At 39.5% G+C, this 26,609-nt stretch overlaps 1 protein-coding gene across 9 annotated transcripts in view; it reads right to left on the reverse strand.

Annotated features, from left to right (window-relative positions):
* Window positions 1-2,686: 2,686 nt before the first annotated feature.
* Window positions 2,687-26,609, reverse strand: part of GATA6 (GATA binding protein 6) — a 28,567-nt gene continuing 4,644 nt past the window's right edge. For all 9 annotated transcript variants that reach the window (XM_039844748.1, XM_039844727.1, XM_039844731.1 and 6 more), the window contains exons 3-7: window positions 23,910-24,076; window positions 20,515-20,640; window positions 19,613-19,700; window positions 19,416-19,519; window positions 2,687-4,173 (exon numbers count right to left, since the gene is read on the reverse strand). In XM_039844748.1, the coding sequence (XP_039700682.1) occupies window positions 4,003-4,173; window positions 19,416-19,519; window positions 19,613-19,700; window positions 20,515-20,640; window positions 23,910-24,076 (656 nt within the window). In that variant the 3' untranslated portion in view covers window positions 2,687-4,002. The remainder of the gene's footprint in view (window positions 4,174-19,415; window positions 19,520-19,612; window positions 19,701-20,514; window positions 20,641-23,909; window positions 24,077-26,609) is intronic.

A 26,609-nucleotide genomic window follows, 5' to 3' on the forward strand; every position in this document is an offset into this window, starting at 1 on the left:
TCCTAACAGGCCCATGACTGGTACCAGTACGAGTCCGCGGCCCGGGGGTTGGGGACCCATGCCATAGAGCACTTGGTGGGAGCATGGTCACTCTGATGTGCACCTCAGAGGTTCGACGTGCACCTGCAGCATTCTAACTCTCCTTTAGAAGCTATTTGGAACTACCAACTATAATTTATTTATCCAAAGTTTCTATGAACTTACTCAGGCTTTCAGTCTACTAATATCTTACAGTTGAAACAACTGAAGACATCATGATTCCTTCCCTCAGCAGAGCCTACAGATGGCTAGCATCTTGTCCCTGAACTTGTCATCACCTCCAGAGATCACAGCAGAGGTGCCCTGCTTTAGCTACAGCTAAAGGTTCAGCCCCACAAACCTATCTCGAGGCCTCAAGTTGGCCTGTAGGTGCTGAATTTTTACCCAGAGACCTTGTTTTCAAAGATTTGGTTTAGCAAATTTATTATTTGTTTCTCATTTAAAATAATCCAACTCATATCTGCTGCCCATAAGAGTTTCCAAACAGGAGATAACTAGCATTGCCAAACTGATCTGCTTTCTCAACCCGGAATCAACACATTTTAATTAGCTAGCTACCTTATTCTGAATGAATATTTGGTCCCCTCCCCCCGACATACACACACACATACACGCCTATTATTTCCTTCTCAGAGCCATGGGGATCCAAAGACCTCGTAGACAATGCTGGGACATAGAACTTACTGTACCAAAGCCACCACATTGCCCCAAACTGAAAGCAGCCTGGAATCTGGAATAGCCACCAAAGTCTTGCTGTATTGCCCTCCCAGCAGCTAATTTATCTATGATCTATAATTACACCAAATTTCCAAGGACTGGGGAAAACATTTCCCATGAGCAAGAAGTTAATTTATTTGCAGGGGGAAATGAATGGCTCCCTTTGCTTTCCTGACCCTCCCCATAGGCACCAGGAAACAACACGAAGTGACTCTGAAGAGAAATCCCAGACAAGCCTTCGGTTATGTAAGATGGCCTAAAATCAGCCACGGGTGACAGAGAATATAAATTCTGCAACCCACGGTAATGGGTCCGAGGACTCTCTAAGCCGGGGTGTAGAATCTATGTAAACACACGCCCTATTGAGAAATGACTTGTTTTATGTATGTCATACTTTGGGGGAGGAGTACTGAGATAGTGTGTTTGGAACAAATTATCAAATTTCTGCTTTATACGATCACAGGTAAGAAAGTTTCATTGAAAAAGCTAAGATTAGTGGAGTTCACAGTATTAGGAAAGGCTTCAAGAAGCCCTCTCCTCCTTCTGTGCCTTGTCATTTATTTCATGAAAGCTAGAATTCTTTCCCCTTTGTAAAAAAAAGAGATTTAGAAGCCTAATGGCATCTTAGGATTGGAAGTAGCAACATTTGAGACCATCCATGGGGGGTGGGGGGGGCAGAATAAGATCATTTGGAAGCCCCAATAAGAAAAATTCATTTCCCGATCAAAGCATATTAACTCTAACAACTACCAACCCACCAGAAAGCACTCAAAGTAATGAGAACCGTAAGAGGGAGGAGGGGGGAAATGAGGGGATAATAATTTTCTTCTGCTGTTAGACCAGACCTGTTCTTTAAAACAATCAGCTGAATTCAGACTGGTATCTCTCAAGCATCCTCCCCATCCATCTCTGCCACCCCCTGGGCTGGTGAGGAGGGGAGGGAGATTCCTTCATTTCACTCCCCCAGCCTTGTTGAAGAAGTGCAGGAGAGCCAAGGAACACTCTCACCGACCATAAACTTGATTCTCCACAAGGTGTAAGACATTCCAAACACCCATGTGGTAAGGGCTCCTGCCACCCTCCTTCGAAGTCAACATTCAGTGCTTACTAAGTGCCAGGCCCTGCACTAGGCACTTCACATGGATGCTCTCATTTAATCCTATGAGTTATGTTACTACCCTCATTTTACAGATGAGGAAAATGAGTTGGATAACTTGCCCGAGGTCATATAACTGGTGATTACAGGGCAGGGACTTGAGCCTAGTGGTCTGTCTCCAGATATAGCATTCTTGACCATTGTTCTACACCACCATATGGTTTCAGGGTGCATGTGGGCCTCAGTGACTTTCACAGACATGCACACAGCTCTGAGTCTGACTTCCAACACCTCCCCACCACAAAAGAAAAGGTCCTTTCTCTTGAAATATTTGGACTGGGCCCCATGGAATGGCTGCAATCGGCACACAAAAAGAAGTCAAAAATGCCCCATGCTTCAGAAGCCAGAATGAAATGCCACCATTTCGTGTTGTGGAACAGCCTCCTGATTTCCTGACATCCTCCCAACAATGAAGAAAAAACAGACTGTTCATATCATTTTATATCTTCTAGAGAGCATAAGGATTTCAACCTCAGATGAGCTTTGAGACTTAGTAGTACTTTGCAAATGGGAGGAACTAGAAAGAAGACCATTTCTGGGCTACAGAGTATATTTCGTTCAGAAAGAAATTCAACTTTAAAAAAGTTTTAAAGGATTAATCCTAAACAGAATGCTTATTATCTGATAAATGTCTTATAATACTGGGTCCCTTTTGCTTAAAAAATTGTCCCCAATGCAAACTGAATGTGATAACTCCATGTCCCAACTTCGAATAAACCAAAATATAAAACAGCTACGAAAGGACAATTCATTGAAAGGAAGGCCATAAGGCAATTTGCAAACATCACATGCATTTGTTTTATATGAATATCTATAGCCACATACAGTATCAAAATGGAAATTAAAAGGGAAGGAATTCACTGTACAGAAGACAAAACAATACCCTTTTTATTTTTAAAACTCTGGTGAAATAGGTTTCCATGACATCCCATTTTAAAAAAATTAATGTAAACCAACCTGCCTGTGGGTTAGTCACACTATAGAGACTTCGTCATAGTGTGTACAGATGCCTAGAGTATTTACAAATGTTGTCTGTTAGGTAGTAAAGTTTTGTTGCAATTTTTTTCCAGCACATATTCCACAGTAAAATAAAGGGAGATATTGGTGTTCTTGTATAAAAATTCTTAACAAATGGATAAAGGCAATTTTCCTGAGAGAAGATTTGTTCTTGAAATATTTTTCTTTAACAATCGGAAATATAGAAATGGGATGTAGTTGTAAAAGAAGCATAAGAATGTCTAAGTTAACATTTTTCTTTTAAATTATTTTAAGTACCATTAAGTTAAAATGTTTACATTCATTATAAAAAAATGTTGTTAAATCTTATGCAAATGATTTAACACTGATTGCTGCAACGCAAATTGCACTTTTTTAAAAAATTATTGTATACATGGAAGAAAAATATCTTGTTTGCTACCCTGTTTACGAATTCCAACTGATGTCAGATCAGTCACACAATATGAACTTTGAGAAATTTCAGTCACAGTGTATGTTACAGTTATAATGCAGTCTTGCAAACTGAGTAATATTTTTGACAAGAGACCTCATGAACCGACTCAGCCTCCAGGTGTGTACCAAATGGCCTCAAATGGTCTTCTCCATGAACACATGTGAAATTTGGGTATGGATGGAAAAGGTACAAAGAAATTCTGGAATAACCAAAACCAATCAGAAGAAGCACATGATTTGGGGCAATACACATAAAACCTTTTTTAAAAATCTCTCTCAATGTTCCTTAGCAGGCAAGGCCCCACTCCTAGTCCCAGTCTCTGGAAGTGGCACAGTGAACACTGAATCCCCTGGCAGACCCAGAGGCAGGCTGGCTGGAAGGGGCTGTGGCCAGGGAGGAGGTGACGTGCTGTGGGCTGCACTGGCCCTTCCCCAGATGTGCTCCATCTTCTCCCTGGCTCTTCATTGACAGGGGCTGGGTGGTAAGGTAGAGAAAGCCTCTTGGGAAATGCATCTCTTTCAAAATAAAGGCACGGAAATTATGCATCAGAGGAATGTTCTGTCAGCATATTCACCCTAGTTTGGACGGGGTGACAGAATCACTGTAGGTCCCGAGGGCCCTCCCGCTCCCAGCAGCGGGCTCAGGCCAGGGCTAGTGCGCACCATGAATCCTGTCTCACCGAAGAGGACGTGACTTCGGCTGGCGAGGCCAGGCTGACACCTATATACAGCCCATCTTGACCTGAGTACTTGAGCTCGCTGTTCTCTGGGTTAGTGCTTTCTCCTGCGCCAGACATCACCGGGGCACCCGCCTGGCGGAAGAAGGGACAGAGAGGAGAAAGAGAAGGGGAGAGAGTTATTGATGAATTTGTCAGGAGGCATTCTCCAGTTAGGTGAACACCTTGCGGGGATGGGGTGGTGGGGTATGGACAAATGAGGCGGGCGGTACAGCCGGGGCAGGGCCAGCCACTGTGCTATGTGGTGCCATTGACCTAGCTCTGGAGGTCTGCGTGCCCAGAGACACATTCTTGTTCTCTTCAGAACTCAGGGAAGTTACCACCTGGCAAGACACGCAGTTGGACAAAAGTAGAAAAAAAGGAAGCCTATCTGTAAAAAGTGCCAAACCCTAAAATCTCTGAAAGTGAAACCAGCCACACCACATAGGTAAATAGGCCCTAGTAATGCCCACACAGTCTAATCATTTCAAAGGAGAAAATGCAGAGCGTTACACACACACACACACACACACACAGCGGCGCCACGAGGCTTAGCAATTATGTCAAAGTGTAAAAACGAAAGCTGCAGTTCAGCAAGGCCTGATAAATGAAAATTTTTGAGCACTGACTTCGCAGAAAATTCACCCACTCATACACAGGTTTTAATATCCACCTCATTTACCTTAATTCTTTTCCAGAAGGACGGGCTGTGTTTGAAGCAGACCACATTATAAAGAAAATGCTAACATCCTATATGTCATGATCGTGGCAATTATTTCGTAAAGCAAAAGGTCACCTTTCTCATTTCATCCATTTCTTCCGTCCAAATGAGAAAGGCCAAATAGAAAACATGATATAATTTAGTAGAATCAAACCAAAATAACTAAAATCATGTTTAGATTAGTTTGAGAAAACAGCTGCATTTGACTTTTAAAAAAAATTCTGGCCATAATCACATACTTTTTAATCCTGCCTTTTTCCTTCTAAAAGCCCAGAAGCCCATTATTTCTTTCATGTTTTCAGAGTTCCACCCCATGAACGACTAGATACTTGTTTTTTGACACAGGTAGAACATTTTGTACTTCATAAAGCATTCCTTTTTTACATATACAATCTCATTAAATCCTTAAAACATGTGTCTGGCTGAAGTGATGTTACATCCACTTCAGAGAAACACAGGGCACCAGACACACACAGGCTGAACTGAATCGAAAGTGGTGTAGTGAGCCCCCTTGACTCCACTCAGGGGCCTGAAAGTAAACGTAGTCCTTCTCTTCCCTGGATAAACTCTGGTTTTCTCTCTAATCTTCACAGTACCCTCATGAGGCTGGGAGGAGGGGCTCAAGGAGGTCTAACCATGTGACACCACATCTGCCCATGCGAACTTCCTCCCAGCTGGACAGATCAAATCCAGCCCCTCCGCAGGTATCCGACCCTTCCCTTTCCTTGCAAAAATGAGGGTTTTTAAAAATCCAGCAACAAAGGTATCCCCACATCCAAACTTCTTTTTAAATAACACAAATATAAAAAGATAAACTAAGGGCTTTGGGTGCATGGAAATGCAAATTTCAAAAGTCACTGAGATGTCTAAAATATTAAATAAAATCTTATGAAATTTTTGGAACAGCAGAAATAATCCTGTCAAACACACTGAAGAGATGGATTTGGTTACACGTATAAATATGGTATTAACTTTGGCCCTTAAAAATCCAGAGCCTCCACTATGAGCAAAGCCATTGTGGACCCAGATTTAACTCCCAAAGAAATAAACAAAAGGAAGATACGAAATTACAAAACGAGTCTTCATTTTAGAGTCCTTCATTAGCTATCATACGACTAGTAAGAGTTCCTTTATAAATGATTTGTGCCACACCCAACTTTGTATTGATCTTTTTATGCCCCCAAAAATCACTTCTGCATTTATCTGACCAAATCTGACTTCAGCACAGCAAGTGCTATTCTCTGAAATGAAGAGGATGTCTGGATTGGCCCAGGAAGCAGCCCATCTCAAATGGCCAAAAGTGTACAGATAGCAGAGTGGTCTGTTGTCACTACAAGTCAGCAACAAGGAACATTAGCAAGGTACTCATGAGATCTGGGCACTGGATTGGTGAGCCCCAAAAAGATAGTTGCTCCCTGGACAAGCTCCCAGGCCAGGAACCAGGACACATACGTACTTTAAAGTAAGACTGCTCAACTGCCTATCATAAATGCTGAATGAGTGGCTGAGACAGGGAAGTAGGGAAAGAGGTCCTAAAAGGAATAAGAAAGGAGAAAGGATTCCTGGGGAAGGGCCAGAGTCAGCCAGCATGGTGGACACTAGTGTGGGCTTTCAAGTGCTCTCCTGGTTCTGCCACCTACTGAGTGGGGTCATCTCCATGAGCTTCCTCTTCGGTAACTGGCCCTTGTCTTACCTACCTCAGGTATGGTTGTGACAATTAAATGAGATGTTTGTAAAAGCATCAGCCTGCTGCCTTGCCATGTTCACCATTTCATAAAGGTAAGCCATCATTACTGGCGAAGAAAGGGTATTCTGCATGGGAGGCATGCAGGACCTGGGAACCTGTCCACAAGAAAAGCCAGCTAAAACAGAAAGGTTAAGCAAGGGAGTCAAAAGAGACAATATGGGAGAGGTAAAGCAAAAAGCCTGACCTAGAACTTTCTGTGCCTCAGTTTTCTTACTAGAAAGTGCAAATAAAGAAAAAAATATATATGTATGGTTGTTGCAAGAATTAATTTAGTTAATATACATAAAGCCTTTACAAGTGTCTGACAATAGTAAAGACCACGAGTATATAATATTAGTATTATTATTGTTGTTAAGGTTAACGAGTGTAGACCTGATTCCATCCTTCAACAGGTGAGTGAGCTACAGTCATCAGTGGGTGGGAGCAGCAATGGGAACTCATCCAGAGCTAAGTGAAAACTGCCTAAACAATCACCTTATTCTAATTGTTACTGACAACTCTACGCAAAGGAGAAGCAAGGAGCTTGCTTCCACCGCCCTTCTAAAGGCTCACTGGCCATTTTCAAATAAGCCACATTAAAGAAATCTTTATAATATTTATAATCTGAACAATATTTTTGTTACACTTGAGCAATAATCCCAAAAGCTACCAGCTGTGATGCCTAGTCTTCTTAGTTCAGATAAAAATGTTATGCTTTGTGTCAAAGGGCAGGCAAACTCCAAATTATAGGAGATGAGCTCATAAAAATATTTTACACACACACACACACACACACACACTCACCTGATATCAAAAGCAACATCTGACTCTCTCAGGAAAAAGTGAAGCAAGTACTTGTACCCAAAGCTTGAGAATCTTATTTGCAAATGAGGCTACACTATTTAAACATAAAATGTTACAAGTAAAACTTTTGTGTATGTCAACTGTACCTCAATAAAAAATAAGATTTTTGTGTAACAATACATGAGATCATAATGATGAGATTGGATGAAATTGTGATAACCCCAGTACCCTCATGTATGGTCGATGGGGCTATATTCTAGTACATGCCTTACGAAGCAGTTAGAGCCATCAAGAATGTTATACCCTACTTAACTCTGTAAATTTTACCTCTGGAAATGTATTATAAGGAAAGAATTCAAAGGAAGGGAAAGGCTCCACATGGGAAGATATCCATTGCAGGTTTACTTATAATAGTGGAAACCATGGAAATAATCTAATGTCTAATATGAGGATGGTTTGAAAAAGCAAAGCATATCCGCTTAATGAACTATTATGCAATTATTAAAAATAAGATCATGTAGCATAATGGAAAAAATTCTGTAATACGTTAAGTGAAAAAAAGCAGGATATAAATTCTATGCTAAAATTACAAAGCGTCCATACACACACAAGAGTATTTCAAGGAAACTCAGGAGGGTATGTGAGGCAGGGGACTATCTGAGAGGGCCCAACTTATTAGCCATCTATGCCTTTCTGAATGCTTTAATTGAATGGCATAGTACAGTCTAAATTTGGGGGAAGAGTAGAGGACACTATCACCAGAACCATGGGGCACAAACACTTGAGGGATGATCCAGGCTGGACGGAGCAGCATGAAAAACAAGGAAGAATCAGAGTGGAGTCACTAACAGAGAAGGGAGAATCAGAAGGGGCCTCATGCACCTCTGAAGTCACTTCCATGCCACCTGGCATAGGCTGGAACCTGGCTAGCCGTGCCCACGTGAAACACGGTTCCAGTTAAAGTGCTGAACACCCCACATGGGTTCACCAGTAAAACCTGAGCTCATGAAACCAGTATTCTAAGAGTAGAAGTCCAGAATTGGCCCAATTCTCCATAAGAAACCTGGCTCGTCATATCATTATTCATCTTAAGTGCCTTTTTCTTCATTGGTGATATTCAAGAGCTACCTATTGAGAATTAATACAACATCAGGAGAAAACCAGAGAAAAATTATGTATGACCCTGGGCCCGGCACACACATATAAAAACACAAGTACAAATTTTAATTGGTTAATATGTTTTCCCACATCTTGTTCAACCCTTGAAAGGACTTTAGTTCAGATCACAGACACCTCAACATAGCAAAAAGCAGGCATTTCGCTAACCTAAATCAATTTAATCTGCCCACTGTTTCTGAACAACAGGAGAGAATAGTGCTTGGGAATGCCCACAGCTGAACCATCCTTCCTCCTTTCTGCTGGCAGCTCAGGCAGGCACAGGCGGAGGTCCTCTCTCTTTCTGTGATCAAAGTGCAATGTGAGGGTGGAGCAGAAATCTGTTCTGTGTTTCCATTCACAGCTTATCTGCCCTCCACCCTCCCACAGACAACTGAAAATGGAGGCACTTCCTGTTGAAAAAAAAAAATGTGTTATCAGCACCAGACCCAGCCTGGGCTTAGCACTGAAAGCAGTCCTGGTTAGGTGGGAGACGACAGACCGGCAGAGCAGTTGGGCTGGAAAACTCCCTCCTAAAGGAATAAATGACTTCAGGAACAACTTGGCTGCTGCAGACCAGGACATGGAAAATATCTACTAGCCTGTGAAGAAGGCACAGTTCATCTTTAGATCACTAGATTTTTTTTTTTTCCGATGAGAATAAAAGCGTTTGCTCGTTTTCAGACATATATCTAAAAAGTCAAGGATTTCTGATTGATAAACTCATATAGTCAATGCCCAGCAATGTCTGGCTCATCGTGGACTCACTAACATTGTCAGTTCTTTCTTTTCCCTTACTCCATAAATCCCATAATAAGCAGGCCCAGACAGCCTCCAACAGAGATGTCCCCGTAAGCGGCTCTGGAAAGGCAACATATCTGAGCAAAGGAAACTCTTAAAGGACACAGCCTTTCCAGAATAACATACGTTCTCTGGCTTGTTAATTATAAACATACATTTCATTTTGGAGGAAGAAACCAAAAAGGAGTCAACAGGGATGTACTTAGTCTTCCATGTTATAATCTCTCTTAATGCAGCCTCAATCTGAAAAAAATGGAACACTGCACCCCAGGCAGGTTGAGGGTGAGTGTGTGATCATTTCCAGAGCATGTGACTTTGATGATGATTATGTTGCCTGACGCCTTAGCTCAAATTCAGACTGTCGGCTTCCATGGCCTCTGATCTGTCCTTCCTACACATCTAAATAAATTTGTGGTTATAGCTTTTTCTTGTGAGGAGAAGCCAGCCGTCCCTCACTGTCAAAACTCTCTTCTCTGCTTGTGTAACCTCTTAGGTTAGACTCTCACAGTGCTTTATGGCGGCCTTCCTCAAAAGAAGATGTAAAAACTACGTTAAGTTCCAACAAAGGAGAAAAACTTTCTCAGACAAATCCAAACTTCCACCCTAATAACAACATTCATTTCAGTTTGGATGGAGATAGTAGGACCAGACACAAAAGTGATTCAATAATAATTTGAATCACAAATGTCAACACAAGGAAGATACACAAACACACAAAGGTTCTGTCTCTATCAAGACATGTAAAAGTCATCAATCACAACCAAACCCTCTAATTCTCCCATAACAGCTCAAATAAAACAAGAGAACACAAGCACCTTCTCTCTCAAGAAGGGAGAGTCATGGTCATCTCAGCCGATGACCTCATTCAGTTTTTAGCAGAAGTTATCTTTTTTGTAATTTAACAAATTCCTTGCTGGAGAGCTCGCTGGCTGCCCCCTTGACCCCTCTTGCCCCTTCTGGGCCTGAGTAAACTAGGTTATAGCCATACTCTGAGATGCTGCCTTTTCATGGAGAAAAGAACAATTCTATACACACAATGTCCTCTGGGCAGATGAGCAAATTGTTTTACGCATCTGTACACGTTCAAACAGCAAGTATGTTCTGGTGAAGACAGGTATGGCCCAAAGTTTGTAAGTATTCTGGGACTGTCAGTAAAACACTGATATACAAATATAAATTGCAGCAGAGAGGGTTTGTTCTACAACTTGAAGTCATTAGCATACTAAAGAAAAGTTATGAAATGAATCAAAATGATGGTTCTTTTCTAGCCTTTGAATTAAGTGGCAAAGGATCCTGAGGCAAGATTTAAAACCTGGTGAATTATGATCTTTTAACAAAACTGGCTTTTCAGGAGATTGGATGAGCATCTTAATCTCACCATCTCAATTAGAGAAAGCATACCATGGTCTCAAGAATCAGACAGCATTTATAAGAAAGCATTATGAAAGTATGAAGTATCATAAGGAATGAAAAATTGTTGCTATCAGAGAAATAAAAGCAGTATTTTTAAAATGGTTACTTTGTTAACACAATAGCTCTACATCTCTAAATTTCCCACATTAGGAAAGCAAGGGTTTATTTCTAATGTCATGGGATGAAAAAAAAAAAAAGCCATGCAAATAAAGCGCACCACTATTAACTTCGAAGATTAAATAGTGCTATTTTTCTTGAGCTTCAAAGAAGTCTGCAGGCATCTCTCACTTACAATATACAATACTCCTAAGGACCAGATGGTAGGAATTACTTTTCCCCTTTAGTAGGAGGGAAACAGAGGCTCTAAAAATCTCGTCGGCTTACACACACAGAGCTGCAGCTAAGCGCCTGGCTGCCCGAATCTGTTTCCTTCCAGCTGCTAATCTATAAATGCCCAGAATAAACTTCAGACCATATCCCGGCTTCACCATCAATCAAGCAATCAAACTGAATGAGAATTTAAAATTAAAAGTATTTGTGTTTAATAAGATAAAAATGATGCTGAAGTGTGTGCCCCAGCTCTGGTGAAAGAAACCGCGGATGCTCCCAACGACCAAGAGGGACAGCACACCGACTCAGTCAGCATTTAAACGTCAGCAGATACTGACTCAGAATTGTTTACTCAAGAGGCTTCCACAGGACATCAAAGTCAATACCTGTTGTTTATTTACTCGAATCTTTCTTAAAATCTGAAGTTGATAAAATAATTTCTGTGCGCTCAGTCTCACAAATTCGAGTGCTCGGCTTCGTATGATAAGTAGCAGAATTATGAATCATCACATAGGCCAAGACCTGTCTTTGGAGATGCTTTGTTTTTAATTATTAAATTTCAGAGAAAGTTAACAGGTGGGTCTAAATATGAAGAGAGCTAACAGGGTGTGTTTAATTCATATCCATTAGATCTTCAGATTGCTAGTAACTCTTCTGGCAGACATCCATGAAATGCATAATAAATTACTTTTGTTCCAGTAAAGGAATTCATTTTCTTCGAAGATTCATTTAGCAATAACATTTCAGAGCATTCTAAGCCAGATTTCTTAAATTTGGCCATGTTTTCCCGTAACATTATTTCAAGTTTTGTGACAATTTTGTATATTCTTAGAGGCAAAGGGAAAAAAACTGCAAAGAATCTATAATCGACAAAGAAAAGTTGTATCCTGAGATGAAGCCTTCTAATCTGAGCCCATATAAAAAGGTGAATGACATTCTTCCCACACTTATTCTTTACCTAGTATTCTGGTTTTTAGAGTGTGATAAGGAGTCACTTATTAAATAAACCACAATCCTATGATAAAGTGGGTGGACATATACATTATAAACTATTTAAAGAGCAATACAGTTTTACTGTTTGCTAATATACATACAAAGCCATCGGATATTGATACAGTACCATGTATTTCTAACTACTCCTTCTTACCATCCTCCCTGTGACACACGTGTGTGCACAAACACACACATACAAGAAAAAAAAAAAAGAGGGAAGTCTAGAAAAGGCCTTGAGATCAAAAGGAAAGTATGCAAACTCCACATACTTCAACGTTCCCTGCCAGGGTGACGTGTGACTTTCACAGTGAAGGCCAATGTGGTCAGACAGGAACGTGAGTGATTAGAAGGGGCTGTGAAAGAAGAAAGAAAGGGAGCCTGGCACATAGTGAGCGTGAAGATAAAATGCCAACAAAATATTTATGTTCATGGCTTGTAGCAAGTGGCAAGTGGGATATTAATAACTATGATGATTGGTCAACTCCTGGGAGCGGTAACAGCCTGGTCTGGGAGGCAGGAGACGTCGGTTCCAGTCCCGGCTTCAACACGAGTTTGTTTTGTGACCTTATGGAGTCACTCCAGGTCCTGGTTTATAAATGAGGCCATAATAAGACATAACCGCAACTCTCTCTCAGACCCTTGTGGGAGATTAATGACTTTTTAACTCTTTTTTATTCATTTAGAAAAGAGTATCTTGGACTATAAACTCTGGGGGGAAATGAACACTTGCTTATTTAAAAATGTTTTTGTCAATGATTTTATCAAAATTAACTGAAGATAGTTTGAATATTCTGAAAAGTTCCAACTAACTTAGCACTCACTGTATGAATTTAAATTACACCATTAGAAGGATTTTAGTACTGCAATCTTATATTTAATATTGTAACAGAATTTTTTAATAATCATATTAAGTACATCAACAACAGTAAATTTTACTGCCTATTTTTTTCCATTACCCAACTAGCACAGTCTTACTACTGTAACACATTTTATTAGTAAGTATAGTATTAATAAGAAAATTTGTATGATATGCCTTATATATTTGATTACAAGCAAATCACTTCTCTGATGCTATTGTCCCACCTGGGTTCAGTAGGACAATATTTAATGCTGAAAATCACTAATCAAAATTAGTTGGATTTCATTAAGAAAATTTTATTCTCTCTCTCTAAAGATTTCAATATCACATATACTATCATATTAATCTAGCATGCCATATTGATAACAATATGGATTCTGCATCTGCCAGACCTGGGTCCAAACCAAGCCCTGTCTCTAATTTGATACATAACCTTGAGCCTGTTACCTTTGAAGCTCCCAAAAAAGGGGAAATGGTAATAAAAACACCTTCTTAGTAGAGTAATAATTAGAAATAAAAGAGAAAATGTACATAAAACACCTAGCACATAAACGGTATTGACAGAAGGTAGTTTCCTGCCTTCCTGCGTCCACTATCTTATAAATAAGAAAGCATGGAAAGGGAGAAAACACAAAAACAAGAGTATGATGATAAAAAGAAAGACTACACTAAAGTCTGGCTTTCAAGGACTCTAAACGCTTTTGTGGAATAGTCGAGTTAGGAACTCAGCAGTAATTTTTTGTTCCTGTTTCAGCAGCCTCTTGAATTAGATCCCCTCTTCATAGTCAAGTTCCTCTAAGTGAAAGCATATTGTATATGTCTTTCATGGATGTATCTTTCAGCTATTTAACTATTATAGGCACAGTTAATAATAACAGAAACTATTATTTTGTGGCCAACCATATGCCATAGTATACCCAAAGTTCAATTACTTGGAGAAAAAGAAAGTGGAGCATAAATTTGCTAATAAAGAGATAAGCTACATGACTAAAGTGTTTTATAATTTTCATCATAGGATACAAATATTAATACATTAAATAAAATCTATAAAAAGAATTTTAAATATTAACCTGAAAAGTACCTAACTAACCTTCCTTCAGAAGGCCTTATAAAGACATCCAGATATCCTAACAACTATTAGTCCCTAAATCACTGCCTGTTGGCTACAAGCACTTAACTGTGTGCATTAACTCTTTCAAAGCACTTCTAGAACAAGATTTAGCACCACACAGCTAGGAAGTTTGTCTTCTGACAAGGTCATTGAATAACGTTATTTATTCTCAAGGGGTGACTGTAATAAGAAAACAGGTCTAGCTGGGAACACAGTATCCCAGAAGAATCAATGAGACAAAACTGAAGATACCTATTCAAAAGGGAGAAAATGACCACAGAGTGCAGGCCCAGCAGGCACAGAACCAGCCAGTGAGGAACCTGAGATGAGGTCCTTGCCTCAGTCTAAGGACCTCTGCTTCTCTTTTTGAAAGTTTATCACCAACAATGAACAACAAAGGTGAGGAAACTTTTTTCCTACCACTAAAACACCATCCCTGAAATGCTTCCATTAGAAAGTCATGAGGCAGCCACCCCAAACCTTATTTCCCTGAGCAGCCCTGGAGACTAGGAAAGTAAACATTATGAGGTCAGTGCATGTCACCAGCTCCAAGGAAGGATTTTTTTTTCTTACTAATTGTGAGGGGAATCCTTGCTTATAAAATGTACAAATAGGAGCATGCTAGCATTTGTTTACATCAATTATCAAAATACTCCCAACAAAGAATGTTTTAATTTTTGGACTCTAGCTAGAGACAGAAACAGATTTGTCACTGCAGTGGGAGTTAAGAGAAAGCCCATCATTTGTAAATGAAAGTAGTTTGGGCCCTACTTCAGGCTAACTTGATATTAATTTGAAATCATTTCAAAGATCTACATTCTACTTTTCCAGCCTCATCTCTTGCCTTTGCCTTCTTATACTATGCACTCCAGCCATATTTACTAAACTTCCTAAAACTATGTCCCTGAAGTACCAGAGATACCATGCTCCTCTTCTTCCTGGAGACCTCTATTCCATTGTTTCCCCTGCAAAAACCCTACCCAACTAATTTAAACTTCCTCTACTCTGGGAAGCCATTTTCAAATCCAGCCAGTAGTCAGAATCCACCACTCCCTCTTTTTGCCTCCTATTACTTTGTCACTCATTTAACAGCACTTCCAAATCTAACCAGCAGCAAGATCTGCCCACACCCGCCCCTACCACTATCACCACCTTATGAACAATTTGAGGTCAGGGATATTGTTTTACTCAGTCGTAAACAGAGCCTCCCATAGTGCAATGCTTCTTAAATGGAACAACAACCGTATAACAAGGGCTAGTCATATATAGCTCATCTCCGTTTATTTCAACATTATATGTGTAATGATGACTTCAACATATAATTGCAGTTTTAATACAAACTTAAGAAGGTTTTAATTTTTTAATCATTATTTATAGGACTATTTTTAGGCAGCTAAATATGTTCAGTGATTTATTTCCAGACATTAAGTCTTATTGTTTGTTTCATCCCCAAATCAATCTTTCCTGTTCCAAATAAAATTTAAAAATACTTTTTATCTAATAAAACTTGGGGATTTATAAAGTTTATAAATATGAGATATAAAATACATGTTATATCATATGATATATACATATTATACATCATATGAACATAAAGTACAAATATACACATTATATATACATACATATAAAGTATACTCCCTGTTTACAAATTTTTAGTTATACGTCATTGGAAGAATAAACTATTTATAGACTATTAAACCTTATTTGGGATTGATGAAATAGAATATGTTACTATATCTCCCTCCTAAATAACAATAACCAAAAAACCCTATAAGACATAACTCAGTCAATAAGTGGAATTCAATAAAAGATTTAAATATTCTTACACTCCACCGAAAACATAAATGTCAAAGAAAATCTGATGTCTATTTAGATCAACCAAATAAACATTTTTCAGTAAATCTACACATATGAGAAAATTTTAGATAGAATCAAAGACTACTTTGGGGAAATTTATCTTTAAATTCAAAAGTCAAAAAAAAAATCAACTGCCTATCAAAAATTAAGTTTAACACATGTCTTAGCAAATACAAAAAACTCCAAATGATTGAGACCTGGGCTATTTTAATCCTGGGCTGCATGGCACTAGGTCTTCCTGATCTTATATAGGAAACAAATTGCTTCTCTGCCTCCAATACACACACACTACACACACACAAAAAGAGAAACTGAGTCATGAGGTAGCTGGGTCAGCGACCTGATGACCATCAGAAGGAATGTCTCCTTTTTTCCCAGGCAGAGGTCTAGTTAAAACACAAAGTAGCAACAAGTACATAAGGCAAACATGCAAAAAAAAAAAAAGTCAAAGAAATGAGGCTTCTGAGCAGTGCAAAAATTATTTTCTAAATCTCTGGATAGAGAACGTGGCCCCCAGGTTCTTGTCTTCCACTGGGAGTATGCCTAAGGTTGCCCTTTGTTTTATGGCTTGGTTGTCCCTATTAAACTAGGATACCCCTAATTTCTACCACAGGGGCCACTGGAGATCGATGGGATGGACTCATCATCATGGAAAGCTTAAACGCTGAACCAATGAAGGTAGTGTATTGTGTACCAGAGACAACCTTGCTTTGTGGATATAACATTTTCCGCACTTACAGCCCTTCACAAAATCCTATAAGCAGTCAGTCCCAACACCAACTGCCTTCCAACATCATAAACCATGACCAAAAGGGGAAAATGACACAGCTGCCCTTCACAAATGCTTCTGCCAGCTGCTTACAGATAACTCCTGCAGGATGCTCCTTACAGCTCCTCAGCTGCCATGCTGGCCATGCACAGTCAGACCCAGCCCACCTATAGAAGGCTCTGAAAAGTGCTAAAGGACCAATGGGGACACACTGGCACACCTTGGTAGTGACCTGGAGAAACCACTGGAGTCTATAATTATTCTCAGAAGGGGAGAGCTTCCAAAGGTAGCCAGCAGGTTGGCTTCTGCCAACTGGGCCTAGTTCCCCACAACAGGCATCTCAGGTAAGAGCCGATGGAGATATCCATGATGGATTCACCATCAGGAGAAATCCTGAAACCCAGGTGCCAGACCAGTGCCTGTAGAGCAGTGGCCAGGAGGAGTAGGTCCCTGGAGGGAGTGAAGGAGGGCAGGCAATTCACCCTCCCACCCCTCCCACCCCTCCCACACACTCCCACCTCACCCCACTCCACCCCATCCCCTGCAAGAGCTGTCTGGAAGCCTTTCTGAGGCTGCCTGCCGCTCACACCGCTGGTTCCCTGGAGGATGCCCAGCCTACAGAAGGGATGGGGGCTTGCAGCAAAAGACCTTGTATGGAATCACTCTCAAATTCCCCCAGTCTCTAAAATTTTGTTGCTTTGCCTTCTGGCCTCTAATAGGAACTGAGCAGTCCTCCGAAGGGCACTGGCCGAAAAGCCCCCTTCGATGTGCTAGGTCCCAGGTGAGAGATGCTGAGACACCAAAGCAGCCACAGGGCGGACTGCAAAACTTCTGAGGTCCCTCTTCCAGAAAGGCCAGGGCCAGACCCTGTCACTGCCTTTCCCCTGTTCCTCCCCTGGGAGGACAACTGATTGGACTTGCAAATAGCCAATTTTGAAATTTTACATCATAAAGCCACAAGAACAAAATGGATTCCACCCATCAGGGTTCCAAGACCCCAAAGCCCATTGTTGGGCAAATATCTCTATTTCTGTGCTGTTCAACATTCAAATTTGGCTTTTGCCATGCTTAAGCTGGACTGTATTACCAACAAAAGTGACTTGGAGCTGGCAGCAATCCTAATTTCAGCCAAAACAGACAGACGCTGCGGCCAAAAACCTGGCTGCTCCCTCAACGCTTTGGAAAACCACAACATTGTTTTGCCTCATTTAGCTACATAATTGCTTCTGAGGATTTAGGGCACAATAAAAATTATTTTTAAATAACTTTGATCATTTCATTTCCCCACAAGTAACTGTTCTATTTACCACTGTAGACCATTAAAATTACATCTAACCCTCCTGTAAAAACATCATACATCAGAATCCATCTTTATAAAGGCCAGAAACATTCTTTAACCGTGTCTGCAACAAACAAAACGACCGAAAAGGCTTTTTCCCTTGTGAAACTCTGATCAAACTTGTCTCATTTAAAAAAAAAAAAGCTCAAAAGAATTTGGGTCAGAGAACAAAGAAAGAAATACTGTTTTAAGCACAGTTCAAAATTGTTTTAAATGTTTAGTTTTTGTTTAAGACAATAATACAACAAAAAGAAACTAGCTTTGTGGTTTTCAAACCCTGGTTGAAAGACAGACACCTCAAGGGCAGCGGTTTCGATTTCACCTGCCTCGCTGGTTCAAAAACACAGATTTCCAAGCCCCGCCCCCAGAGACTCTGACTCAGAAAATCCAGGGTAGGACCCAGGAATCTGTAATATTTCAAAGTACCCCAAATAGGGCAAAACTAAATGTAGGAAACAATTACTAAGTAAATAGGGATTTAATGCTGGTGTTTAGTCCTACACTAGTCTCAGGATACATAACCCTACCATCACCCAGGGCATACCATAAGGTCCAGCTGCCCAGGCCCCACTCTAGACCTCAGTGAGACACAGTCATTTTTGAAAGAGCATTCCAGAAAAATTTGGGAAACAGTAGGGTGGGAAAATGCTCTTGAGAAAAACTGAGTTTCAATCACAGTTTTACAGAAACTAACTCTAATCTTCACAAAGACTCATGCTCACAAACCAAATTGCTCACAGCTTTGTCGATAGGCTGAAAGAAGCCTGTGTACAATTATGATGCATTTGAAGAGAGCAAGGCCTTCCAGCAAGAGGGCAGTTGGATGAAGGCAGTTCAGTGAATATAGCAGCACATGGTATATTATAATGGGAAGATGACATTTTTAAAAAGGAAGGGAGAGAGGGAAGGGAGGAAGAGGTAGGGAAAAGAAAAAAAGCTGGAGTTTATATGATAAGCAAAAGCAACTTTTAAAAAAATCTAAATGGGCGTTGATATATGAAACCACTGAGCTGGTAGTTTTTCTGATCTAATATATATACACATATATATGTATATATGTGTGTGTGTGTATATATATTTATACACACACACATACTCACACATATACATACACACACACACACACACACATCATATATGTATATATCAATTCAGATAAAAACCTGGAAATAAAATAATTTAAATCATTCAAACCAAAACTTCTCATTTTTACTTGGGTTAACTTAATCATAAAAATATGAAATAGATCTTAATTAAGAGGTTTGTAAAGCACTTAAGTTTTGTCATTTTGTTGACATTTAAATGTAATTTCCTCTAAAAACTATTCTTAGGTATCAGCTAACTAAACTGAACTGTTGGTTTAGATTATTGTACCACCAGATAAGATAAAATTTGAGATAATATACAAGAGAGCTACCCACTAGTTTAGAAAGAGTCTATGCTGTTTTAACACTTACCCCTGAGGCTGTAGGTTGTGTTGTAGGAGAAGTATTTTTGCTGCAATCATCTGAGTTAGAAGAGGTGGAAGTTGGAGTCATAGGAACAGAATTATTGCTATTACCTGCGAGTCAAAATTAACCTCATAAATATACATATACACTACTGTTAAAACTGGCAAATGCTTTACAATCAAATAGCATTTTATTATATTTACCAGAGCAAGCCTTTGACTTATTTATGTTCTTAGGTTTTCGTTTCCTGGTTTGAATTCCCTCTTTTTTCATAGCAAGCGGTCGAGGCACCTAAAAATAATTTTCACATAGTCCTTACGTTTAATAAATATTGAAGAAAAAACAGCCTTTAACACAACATCAATACTAAAGCCCTAATTTAAAAGAACTTGGCATAAAGTTCAATCCAATTTTTACACACACTCAATAGATTGCAACTGCACAAAGACTACACTTCTCCATCAAATGCAGAGATTCCTTTAGAGAAAATGGGGTGATTTGCCAGGAAGAAATTATTTCTTCGATTAATGTTTATTGTTTTAAACAACTTCAATTATAGTGTAAAACCACTGAATACATATTTTTATTTGAAAGAGATAATGTATTCTCTTCCTCCTACATATACAAGGTTACTTTCCTTAGGATTGATGTGTTTATATTATTTTGTGCTATCCTTAAAATGAAGTACGGAATCTTTCTAACTGTAACTATCAAATACATTATTATTCTTTTGTATAAATGTATTTGATTGCATTCAAAATTTTTAAATGAACTAGTTATTGTGCATTTCTAGTTGATTCCATGCTTTTTTCTCTGCAGTTTTTTAAAGGGTTACTACCATGTTAAATTCTAAACTACATTTTTCACATTTTAATCTCTAAATTTGAATGTCTTACAATGGACATGTGATGTCTTAATTGGCATTTTTTGTCTCTTACTGGTATGTAGGATAATAGTTTAAAATAATTAATATCCTAGATTCAATAACATGCATACAGAAAACCAGATTTCCCATTTTCATCCTCTGCATTGTTGATTATTTTCTTAACTGAAGCAACGTACTAACTATAATAAACATATATACACATGAGAATACGTGGCGCACCCCATGGAGTTTCATGTAGAGTCCACAAGCATTGCACACAGGTTCACCCTCAGCGTTTCTGCGCCACAAAGTGGTGGTTGTGGTGCGACAGTTGGCACAGGACAATCCAAGCCGCCGGGAGGAAGGCTATAAAGCAGCACAAAAAGTTAGTGTATAGTCTGTAAGTGATTTTTATGTATATAGTACATACATCAATGTATCATGTCCCTATCATCAACAAACGTGTACCTTGTTATTATAAATAAGAAGTCCCTTGAGAAAAAATATTTGAAATGTAATTAGGCTGACCTTCCTGGACCAACAATAGTGTGCTCAATCCCATTCATACAACTATATGCTCCAGCATATTACCGTACATTATAGAATAACCAGGAAGCAATCACAACATTGGCCAATAACTGCACTCACTGTCGTCAGAGGTCAGATATAAGAGTCATGAAATGCAATCAATCACAACCAATGTGTTAAGTGACTTTGGGCAGCCTCCGCTTCACCTGAAAACTGAAGATACTTAGGCCTATTTCTCAGATATGTGCAGAGGAATGAACCAGAAACTTTAGAAGGGCCTATATATATTAATAAAAATAGATTTTGGAAAATGTACAAAATTTTTGTATAGAAAAAAAATGAAAATTTAACCCAGTAAAGTTCCTCCCAAAAATGGCAAAAATCTAACTTTGTTTTCAAATTACCTAGATAGGCAAATTAAAAAACAAAAAACAAAAACAAACAAACAAAAAACAGTACCATGACAAAAAGCTATAAGGGTAAATCCAAGAACCAAAGCAAGATGAAAGTTATAGAATTTGGTAAGTGAACTACATCGATTAATTTAAGAAAAGAAATCATAAAGAATGAACAACAAAAATAAAAAGTGAGCACGTATTGAATATTCACAGATTAAAGGACAGAGATTTCCAAATCCTTTGCTGGCAAATTTAAAAGATAAAATTGAATTTTGCATTTACAATTCACATCCTGTGGTATTACTTCAGCATTGCTCTTTACAGACAAGTTACAAAAACAAAGAGACACTGGTAAGCCTCTTAGCACTACAATATTTTAAGTCAGAACTAAGAAAAAGAATCAATTTGACTTTTGGTTGAAATGAATACGCTTGTCTGACAGAACTATTTGCGAAATTGCTTTGCTAAAATGATGAAAACAAAACCTTACACATCAGGGCTTCTTTTTTTCTTTATGGTAAAAGAAAATAATTTCCTAGGAGAGCACTCCTTTCTCTTAATAAATCTGAAATCAGTGAACTAGGGACAGGAAGATTCATTTTATGAACAGGTCATTTATGACAGTTTCCAGTGGAATTTGGAGCCAATGTGGAACAAACTTGTTATCAGAATTTGCCATTATAACAAAGAACTTTATGACTGTCAACTGCAGATCATAAGTAAAGCCAGTCCTCATAAACATGTGAAATGAAGGTGAATGGGTTATAAAAGTTCCTTGTAACAAGTGATCTCAGTTATGTTCATCACCGACAAGGAATTCAAGTTACACCATAAATCTTTTATTTTGCAATGTGTTACAAGTTCAAATTCACAGTGATTGGTTCTGTACTGCTGGCTAAACAAACTTGGGTTCAACATTCTACTTCTAAGGTAGATAACTAAGGTAGAGCCATTAAAACCATAATTAAGAATCCCACAAGGAGAACTAATTGATAGACACACCCTTCAATTGGTATCATTTATAACCTATTTACAAAGCACACTGGCTGACCTCGGTTATTGCCAAGACACCTGCCACGCAGAAGGAAAACTAATTGTTTCAGAATGTTACAAATTGTTTTTCTGCTATTTTTACTGGTAAGGACACAAAACAAATGGTACTATCTAAATATGATTGTTACTAGATCAAATTTATAATGCAACTAGAACCTAAATGGCTACTATTCTACCAGTTTTTTGCTCGTCTAGAGAAAATGTTACTTTTCCGAGCTCAGCTATTACTCAGCTCAATGTGCCTTTCCAAAATAATAATAATAATAGTTTCATTGTTAATACATTGGCTAATAATATATGAGAACAAAGGACTACCTTGGAATATTTTCCAGCCAGAGGGAGTCAGGCACTGAAATTAGGAATGGCCTTTGAAGAAAATTTTAAGCTACGGGAGGTTGTAACAAGTTTAAGGCACATACACTCATTAAATTAACCTCAGCCACTTTATTTTAAATGCATTAAAAACAAAAGAACCATAAAACTAATCGGTTCTCCTTAAGGTGTCAGACTTACATTGTGATGCAATTTCACTCTAATCTATTTAACACAAACAACATGTGTAGCATTTGTTTCTGCTAATTAGAGTATAACAATTAAATAAATTACTTGGATACTTAAGATGTCTGGCATCTAACTGTAAAATATCTTACTTTAAAAGGTATTAGAGTATGGGTGCTTGGCTAAACAAATGTTAGCCTTAGAGTGGGGCTTGTGAAAGCTTTATTTTCTCTAATTACTACAGCAGTAAATACCCTCCCCTAAAAAGAAAAAACACATAACAATGACAATGAGATTAATCCCTGAAGAAAAGCAGAATTCTCATACTTTAAAAAATGGGAAAATGTGTTCGAATTGACCAAAATCCTCAATTTGAGAACACAGACTATTTTTTCTCAAGTTCTATGTAGTTCTCTAAACAGCCAGATTTCAAAATGACAAAGGCTAGAGTAAATAAATTTTCACAGACTCAAGAGCAATCCAAAAGACGGATGGAATTTAGGGGCTAAAACCTGTCTCACTTCAAGAAGAGGTAGGAGACCCAGAGGATCCCACAAGGAGGCTGTGAGGAGAAAGGGAGTGTGGGTTTGTTGTCTTATTCTATAGGGGATGGGGGGACGTTATAATGAGCATGGTTTTTTCAGGAATAAAATCCAAACCAGACCAGAGGGTACGCAGTGAAAAAAATCTTCCTTCACTTGACCTGGGTCGGTGTGCTCAAGTCTTTCTCCCCAGGGATTACCATCATTACTGATTTCTTGTGTCTCCTTCCAGAATTATTGTGGTGCATTTACAAGAATATACAGAGATATATAAAGGCAGATTTTTGTACGTTAAAAAAAAAAATGGTAGCACCCTTCACCTTTCTTTTTTCCTACCTCTCTCATTTAAGGATGTCATTTCCTACGTTAAGTATGTGGGGAAAAAAGCTTTTCGCTCCCCAGACGCCTGTTTCGGGATAACCTCCAGCCGGGCGCCAGAAAATGGAGAATGAAGGGTACAGCTTGGTTCCTACGCTCGTGCAGACCCAGGCGGCCCGGAGCCGCGCCGCACCTGTACTTGCGAGGGCGCCCGGGGCAGGCCGGCGGGCGGGCGGGGAAGCGCAGCAGCTGAGCCTCTCTGCGCGGGACCACAGGGGAGGGCGGCGCTCGCACTCACCACTCGCTTCTGCGGCTTGATGAGGGGCCGGCTGAGGCCGTTCATCTTGCTGTAGAGACCGCAGGCGTTGCACAAGTAGTGGCCGGTGCCGTCCCGCCGCCAGAGCGGCGTCTGGATGGAGCCGCAGTTCACGCACTCGCGACTCTCGGTCATGTCCTCCAGCAGGTCTGCGGTGAGGGGGTAATAAAAGGCCGGGTGAGGCCGCGCCGCCCACCCTCTCCTTGAGCCTCCCCGGACGACCCCTAGTACTCATAGTCTCAGTGTTGGCGACGCGCTGCCTGCTTCCCTGCCCGCGCCCTTCCCCACGGATCTTTCTGCCCAGCAGCCAAGCAAGGAGCCAGCTCATGATGTCCCTATCTACCTACTGACCATTCTCGGCACCCCTGGGCGCTCCCAGTAAAAACCAAGGAAAGGAGACAGTGCTGGAAGCAGAGCTGGATCATTTGCCTTCTATCACCAAGGACCTCCGGGTTGAGATGAGCTGTGAGGAGGTTGATCTGGGTCCCCTGACCCGTTCTTTACGGCTGTCCCAAGCTTTTCAAAACTAAAATCCATCATAATTACAGTATGCCACTTGCCAAACCGGAGCAAGCCATACAGTGAACACTGATCACTGACCCCGCTCCAGCCCACAAATATCCCAGGACAGTGAGGATGCTTTCTTTTATCTTTCTTTTTTCTTTTAAATGTATGTACTATATCTGCCACCCTTCCTTTTCCCCAGTTAAAAATCAACAAGTTTGAATTAGAAATATTGTTCTTGGGCATTTACATCCATTAATTAGAAAATAACTCAGGTCTCCTTAAGGGAAAAAAACGCACTACCATTAATAGGCACAGAGACAAATGTTAAGTTTTATTTTCATGCCGCAAGGATCAACACTAAAATATTCTGTTTTTGAAGTGGGTCTAATTAGATCTTATATCTGCAAAATTTCTACAAACAGTTGATATTTTATTGATTCAGAAAATTACTAAAACCATCCCTGTGCTAAATAAAACTGTTTCCTATTTTCCTACACTAAAATCTCAACTTACACAATCGTTCTAAATTGCATTTATTTTGCTATTTGGTCAGTTTTAAGAGTTGACAAGTAATGTAAACCTGTTAATTAAAAAACAATCTTGAGTAAATGGTGTAACATTACTTTCCCTAAATTGGTTAAATGTGAATGAAAAAATATTATCTAAAATGAAGAGATATTAAGTACTTTTTAAATAGACTTAAATATCTCCTCTATTTAGAGTTATTTATATTATAGTGGGTTTAAATGTTCCAATTTAGCTGTCTTTAAGGAGCATTTCTGAATCCATTTTTAAAGTAGATAAACATTACACTTTAGAGTTTTATTTGAAGATTATATGTGCTACCGAAAACCTTTCTATTCCTTCTCATTCCTCTGCAGTTTACCACTTCTTTCTACCATTAACTGTTTTTCGTAGATATTTAAATGTGTCTTTGGAATAAATATTATTTAATTCCATTAATACTACTTACTGTACAAAATAAGTCTCCTTTCTCAAGAAATAAGTTTAAAAGAAACTAGCATCCTACGTAACTCAGTTCAAAGTTGTCATGGGGATACTGCAACTTACAACACATCACAAAGATTTATTCTTCTCAGCCCTAAAAGCCACTATTGACTACGGTAATCAGTAAAATGCTCAGGACTTCAAGGACACTGAAGTTAAACAAGGTATTTGTCTTTGTTGTTGACTTTAAAATGTTACCTATCAGAGCCTCTCTTTCTATAGAAGAGTGGGGCAGTCCCTAGGGAACCCAGCCCTATGCCTGGCCTCCTTCCCCGGGACTGGGAACAATAAAGACTCCCAGGAGAAGACAGTATGAGCTCTCCAGGTAAATCTCTTTAGTCATCTGAAAGCTCAAAGACAAAACTTAAAGTCTGCTTTGAATAAATAAAATTTAGGAAGTTTTCTTATTTTTAAAATAAATTCGATAGCTCCCATTTCCCTTCCTACCTCTCTCAACCCCTCACCCAGCAGCTACAATGCGATAACTGATTAAAATAAGAAAAACGTTTTCTAATAAAAATTACAAAATCTGATAGTGCTGAAAGCTCATTCATTAGTTTCCCCCTACTCATCATCATCTCCCTCCTAATGTGGCTGCTTGAGTGCCCCTGGGGAGTGACAAACTCAGAGGAGAAGGGCTCTGCCAATGAATGTCATCCCAGGACCCAAAGAATGGAACACAGTTCAGCGGGAACTTAGGAGGGCATTGGGCCCAGGGACTTAAGGGCTGTGAGAGGACCCTGAGCTCACACCAGGACTCCCTGTTACCCACCCACCACCAGAACCAGGGAGAGGTGTATGGAGCAAGTTCCCAGAGGCCTTCGCACTGGGCAGGTTGAGAAAGCTCAGCCCTCAAGTTTTAGACCTGCTGTTTGCACGAATCAATTAAAGAGTGCCTCCAATTTTTTTTTTTTAATCAAAGTGGAGAAGCAGGGAATCTAGCTAGGAAGCTGGTAGGATAGGCGTTGAGGGTCGAGGTCTCTCTAGCATGAGAACACCAGTGAGGACAAGCAAAGTTAGGGTCATTCACCTTTGCCACCCCAGACTGGCTTATTCTCACTTAGTAGCTTCCCATCTTCTTAGAAGGCTATGCAAAAGCTTGCATGTGTTCCCAAACCCCTTCCCATTTTTTTTTTAAACATACTCTGGGTCTACAGAAGAATTTTC

The sequence above is a fragment of the Pteropus medius genome, unplaced genomic scaffold (assembly GCF_902729225.1).
Source record: "Pteropus medius unplaced genomic scaffold, Ma_sr-lr_union100, whole genome shotgun sequence".
NCBI classification, from domain to species: Eukaryota; Metazoa; Chordata; class Mammalia; order Chiroptera; family Pteropodidae; genus Pteropus; species Pteropus medius.